The following is a 6,000-nucleotide window of genomic DNA, read 5'->3' on the forward strand; positions in this document are numbered from 1 at the left end:
CGTACGCGGGAACAACGTACACGGGAGATTACTGGACATGACATCATCACTCACTCTCTGTGCGATCTAACCACGATGTCATGCTGTCGCCTGTTCTGTGGAGTCATCGCTCGTCCTGCGCTGTCGTCGCCTGTTCTGTGGAGTAATCGCTCGTCCTGCGTTGTCGTCGCCTGTTCTGTGGAGTCATCGCTCGTTCTGCGTTGTCGTCGCCTGTTCTGTGGAGTCATCGCTCGTCCTGCTCTGTCGTCGCCTGTTCTGTGGAGTCATCGCTCGTCCTGCTCTGTCGTTGCCTGTTCTGTGGAGTCATCGCTCGTCCTGCGTTGTCGTCGCCTGTTCTGTGGAGTCATCGCTCGTCCTGCTCTGTCGTCGCCTGTTCTGTGGAGTCATCGCTCGTCCTGCGCTGTTGTCGCCTGTTCTGTGGAGTCATCGCTCGTCCTGCGCTGTCATCGCCTGTTCTGTGGAGTCATCGCTCGTCCTGCTCTGTCGTCGCCTGTTCTGTGGAGTCATCGCTCGTCCTGCGTTGTCGTCGCCTGTTCTGTGGAGTCATCGCTCGTCCTGCGCTGTCGTCGCCTGTTCTGTGGAGTCATCGCTCGTCCTGCGCTGTCATCGCCTGTTCTGTGGAGTCATCGCTCGTCCTGCGCTGTTGTCGCCTGTTCTGTGGAGTCATCGCTCGTCCTGCGCTGTTGTCGCCTGTTCTGTGGAGTCATCGCTCGTCCTGCGCTGTCGTCGCCTGTTCTGTGGAGTCATCGCTCGTCCTGCGTTGTCGTCGCCTGTTCTGTGGAGTCATCGCTCGTCCTGCGCTGTCGTCGCCTGTTCTGTGGAGTCATCGCTCGTCCTGCGCTGTCGTCGCCTGTTCTGTGGAGTCATCGCTCGTCCTGCGCTGTCGTCGCCTGTTCTGTGGAGTCATCGCTCGTCCTGCGCTGTCATCGCCTGTTCTGTGGAGTCATCGCTCGTCCTGCGCTGTTGTCGCCTGTTCTGTGGAGTCATCGCTCGTCCTGCGTTGTCGTCGCCTGTTCTGTGGAGTCATCGCTCGTTCTGCGCTGTCGTCGCCTGTTCTGTGGAGTCATCGCTCGTTCTGCGCTGTCGTCGCCTGTTCTGTGGAGTCATCGCTCGTTCTGCGCTGTCGTCGCCTGTTCTGTGTTGTTGCCCATTCTCCTGTGTTGTTGCCCGTCCTGCAGAGTTGTTGACCATGCTGCGCTGCCATCGTCCGTCCTTCTCTGCTGTCGCCCGTCCTGTGGAGTCGTCGTCCGCCCTGCTCTGTTGTCAGCCGTCATGTATTGTCGTCACCTGTCCTGCGCTGTCGTCGCCCGTCCTGCATTGTCGTTATCCGCCGCTGTTGTCGCCCGTTCCGCTGTGTCGTCGTCCGTCCCACGCTGTTGTCGCCCGTTCCGCTGTGTCGTCGTCCGTCCCACGCTGTTGTCGCCTATCCCATGGTGTCATTGCTTGTTCCACGCTGTCTCGCCCATCCAGCGGTGTCATCATCCGTCCCGCACTGTCGTCGCCCGTTCTCTGCTGTTGTTGCACGTCCCTTGCTGTCGTCGCTTGTCCCACGCTGTCATTGCCCTCCTCTGTGTCGTCGCCTGTCCTGCACTGTTGTCTCCCGTCTTTCACTGTCGTCGTCCATCCTGCACTTTTGTCACCCGTCCTGCAGTGTCGTCATCCGTCTCGCTGTCATCGCCTGTCCTCCGCTGTTTTCACCCATCATCCATTGTCATTGTCCGTCCCACAGTGTCGTCGTCTGTCCCGACGTGACGTCACCCATCCTGCGCTGTTGTCACTTGTCCTGTGCTGTTGTCACCCATCCTACTTTGTTGTTGCCCATCCTGCGCTTTTGTCACCTGTCCTGCTCTGTCGTCGCCAATCCCGCAGTGTCATCAACTGTCCTCCGCTGTCGTCGCCAATCCCGCAGTGTCATTGCCTGTCCTCCGCTGCTGTTGCTCGTCCCGCAGTGTCGTCGCCTGTCCTCTGCTGTTGTTGCCCATCCCGCAGTGTCGTCGCCTGTCCTCTGCTGTTGTTGCCCATCCCGCAGTGTCATCGCCTGTCCTCTGCTGTCATCGCCCGTCCCCCGATCTCATCGCCCGTCCCCGCTGCCGTCGCCCGTCCCCAGCTGTCGTCGCCCGTCCCCCGCTGTCGTCGCCCGTACTCAGCTGTCGTCGCCCGTCCTCCGCTGTCTTCGCCCGTCCCCCGCTGTCGTCGCCCGTCCCCCGCTGTCGTCCCCCGTCCCCCGCTGTCGTCCCCCGTCCCCCGCTGTCGTCGCCCGTCCCCCGCTGTCTTCGCCCATCCCCTGATCTCATCGCCCGTCCCCGCTGTCGTCGCCCGTCCCCCGCTGTCGTCCCCCGTCCCCCGCTGTCTTCGCCCGTCCCCTGATCTCATCGCCCGTCCCCGCTGTCGTCGCCTGTCCCCCGCTGTCGTCGCCCGTCCTCAGCTGTCGTCGCCCGTCCCCGCTGTCGTCGCCCGTCCTCCGCTGTCGTCGCCCGTCCTCCGCTGTCGTCGCCCGTCCCCCGCTGTCGTCGCCCGTCCCCCGCTGTCGTCGCCCGTCCCCCGCTGTCTTCGCCCGTCCCCCGCTGTCTTCGCCCGTCCCCCGCTGTCTTCGCCCGTCCCCCGTCCCCCGCTGTCGTCCCCCGCTGTCGTCCCCCGTCCCCCGCTGTCGTCGCCCGTCCCCCGCTGTCGTCGCCCGTCCCCGCTGTCGTCGCCCGTCCTCCGCTGTCGTCGCCCGTCCCCCGCTGTCGTCGCCCGTCCCCCGCTGTTGTTGCCCGTCGTCCGCTGTTGTTGCCCATCCCCCGCTGTCGTCGCCCGTCCCCCGCTGTTGTTGCCTGTCCTCTGCAGTCGTTGCCCGTCTCCCGCTGTCGTCGCCCGTCCCCCGCTGTCGTCGCCCGTCTCCCGCTGTCGTCGCCCGTCCCCCGCTGTCGTCGCCCGTCCCCCGCTGTCTTCGCCCGTCCCCCGCTGTCGTCCCCGTCCCCCGCTGTCGTCGCCCGTCCCCCGCTGTCGTCGCCCGTCCCCCGCTGTCGTCGCCCGTCCCCCGCTGTCGTCGCCCGTCCCCCGCTGTCGTCGCCCGTCCCCCGCTGTCGTCGCCCGTCCCCCGCTGTCGTCGCCCGTCCCCCGCTGTCGTCGCCCGTCCCCCGCTGTCTTCGCCCGTCCCCCGCTGTCGTCGCCTGTCCCCCGCTGTCGTCGCCCGTCCCCCGCTGTCGTCGCCCGTCCCCCGCTGTTGTCGCCCATCTCCCGCTGTCGTCGCCCGTCCCCCGCTGTCGTCGCCCGTCCCCCGCTGTTGTTGCCCGTCTCCCGCTGTCGTCGCCTGTCCCCCGCTGTCGTCGCCCGTCCCCCGCTGTCTTCGCCCGTCCCCCGCTGTCGTCGCCCGTCCCCCGCTGTCGTCGCCCGTCCCCCGCTGTCGTCGCCCGTCCCCCGCTGTCGTCGCCCGTCCCCCGCTGTCGTCGCCCGTCCCCCGCTGTCGTCGCCCGTCCCCCGCTGTTGTTGCCCGTCTCCCGCTGTCGTCGCCTGTCCTCATGCCTGTACTATGATCAGTGTTTGTCCTCATTATGACGTGTTCCCGTGACGTCATTACCAGGTGTCCGTACACGTCCTCCGGTCCCCGGTGATAGATGAGGTTCAGCGCCTCCTCCAGCCGCTCAGGGACCCGGCAGGATCGGTAGTAGTCGGCGGCGGCGGCGGCGGCCCGCTGTGTGTGGCCCCGGGACATGGCTGTGGCCCCGCTCATCGCTGAGTCTGCGTCTTCCCGGTCTGGTGCCCGTTGCCAGGTAACGCGACCTGAAGCTTCACAGTAACTATGGCCCCGGTGCTGACAAACATTAGAGCGCGCCCTGTAAAGGTCTGCGGTCACCGCTGAGCACCAGACACTGAGCCGGACTACAAGAAAATGGCGGCGGCTCCAAACAGAGACCGAAGAAGTAACAGAAGGGAGGACAGGCAGGAAAGTCAGCAGTGCCGGGGGCGGGACTTACAGCAGCCTATCACAGCGCCGCTAGCGTATTGCAGGCAGGGTCTGATGGATGAGAGCTGGATGAGGCTGACAACCAATGGCCGTGCTGCAGGGAAGCGAGCAGTGAGGGAGCTGAGAGGACGCGAGCAGTGAGGGAGCTGAGAGGACGTGAGCAGTGAGGGAGCTGAAGAGACGCAAACAGTGAGGGAGCTGAGAGTACGCGAGCAGTGAGGGAGCTGAGAGGACGCGAGCAGTGAGGGAGCTGAGAGGACGCGAGCAGTGAGGGAGCTGAGAGGACGTGAGCAGTGAGGGAGCTGAAGAGACGCAAGCAGTGAGGGAGCTGAGAGGACGCGAGCAGTGAGGGAGCTGCAGGGATGTGTGCAGTGAAGGAGCTGCAGAGACGCAAGCAGTGAGGGAGCTGCAGAGACGCAAGCAGTGAGGGAGCTACAGAGGAAGCGAGCAGTGAGGGAGCTGCAGAGACGCAAGCAGTGAGGGAGCTACAGAGGAAGCGAGCAGTGAGGGAGCTGCAGAGACGCAAGCAGTGAGGGAGCTGCAGAGACGCAAGCAGTGAGGGAGCTGCAGGGAAGCGAGCAGTGAGGGAGCTGCAGAGACGCAAGCAGTGAGGGAGCTGAGAGGATGCGAGCAGTGAGGGAGCTGAGAGGACGCGAGCAGTGAGGGAGCTGAGAGGACGCGAGCAGTGAGAGAGCTGAGAGGACGCGAGCAGTGAGGGAGCTGAGAGGACGCGAGCAATGAGGGAGCTGAGAGGACGCGAGCAGTGAGGGAGCTGAGAGGACACAAGCAGTGAGGGAGCTGAGAGGATGCGAGCAGTGAGGGAGCTGAGAGGACGCGAGCAGTGAGGGAGCTGCAGGGATGTGTGCAGTGAGGGAGCTGCAGAGACGCAAGCAGTGAGGGAGCTGAGAGGATTCGAGAGGTGAGGGAGCTGCAGAGACGCGAGCAGTGAGGGAGCTGAGAGGACGCGAGCAGTGAGGAAGCTGCAGAGACGCGAGCAGTGAAGGAGCTGAGAGGACAGGAGCAGTGAGGGAGCTGCAGAGACGCAAGCAGTGAGGGAGCTGAGAGGACTCGAGCAGTGAGGGAGCTGAGAGGACGCGAGCAGTGAGGGAGCTGAGAGGACGCGAGCAGTGAGGGAGCTGAGAGGACGCGAGCAGTGAGGGAGCTGCAGAGACGCGAGCAGTGAGGGAGCTGACAGGACGCGAGCAGTGAGGGAGCTGACAGGACGCGAGCAGTGTGGGAGCTGACAGGACGCGAGCAGTGAGGGAGCTGCAGAAACACGAGCAGTAAGTGAGGGAGGTCGGAGCAGTGAGGGAGCTGAGAGGACGGAGCAGTGAGGGAGCTGAGAGGACGCAAGCAGTGAGGGAGCTGAGAGGACTCAAGCAGTGAGGGAGCTGCAGGGATGTGTGCAGTGAGGGAGCTGCAGAGACGCGAGCAGTGAAGGAGCTGAGAGGACACGAGCAGTGAGGGAGCTGCAGAGACGCAAGCAGTGAGGGAGCTGAGAGGACTCGAGCAGTGAGGGACCTGAGAGGACGCGAGCAGTGAGGGAGCTGAGAGGACGCGAGCAGTGAGGGAGCTGAGAGGACGCGAGCAGTGAGGGAGCTGCAGAGACGCGAGCAGTGAGGGAGCTGAGAGGACGGAGCAGTGAGGGAGCTGACAGGACGCGAGCAGTGAGGGAGCTGACAGGACGCGAGCAGTGAGGGAGCTGCAGAAACACGAGCAGTAAGTGAGGGAGGTCGGAGCAGTGAGGGAGCTGAGAGGACGGAGCAGTGAGGGAGCTGAGAGGACGCAAGCAGTGAGGGAGCTGAGAGGACGCGAGCAGTGAGGGAGCTGCAGGGATGTGTGCAGTGAGGGAGCTGCAGAGACGCAAGCAGTGAGGGAGCTGAGAGGACGCAAGCAGTGAGGGAGAAGAGAGGACTCGAGCAGTGAGGGAGCTGACAGGACGCAAGCAGTGAGGGAGCTGCAGAAACGCGAGCACTGAGGGAGCTGAGAGGACGCGAGCAGTGAGGGAGCTGAAAGAACTGAGCAGTGAGGGAGCTGAGAGGACACGAGCAGTG

The 6,000-nt window shown here is 64.5% G+C and overlaps 1 protein-coding gene across 2 annotated transcripts in view; it reads right to left on the reverse strand.

Moving 5' to 3' along the window:
• Positions 1-3,866, reverse strand: part of ENO4 (enolase 4) — a 102,936-nt gene extending 99,070 nt beyond the window's left edge. For both annotated transcript variants that reach the window (XM_075348143.1, XM_075348142.1), the window contains exon 1: positions 3,560-3,866. In XM_075348143.1, coding sequence (XP_075204258.1) covers positions 3,560-3,712 — 153 coding nt within the window. In that variant the 5' untranslated portion in view covers positions 3,713-3,866. The remainder of the gene's footprint in view (positions 1-3,559) is intronic.
• Between the last annotated feature and the right edge of the window lie 2,134 nt (positions 3,867-6,000).

The sequence above is a fragment of the Anomaloglossus baeobatrachus genome, chromosome 5, assembly GCF_048569485.1.
Source record: "Anomaloglossus baeobatrachus isolate aAnoBae1 chromosome 5, aAnoBae1.hap1, whole genome shotgun sequence".
NCBI lineage: Eukaryota > Metazoa > Chordata > Amphibia > Anura > Aromobatidae > Anomaloglossus > Anomaloglossus baeobatrachus.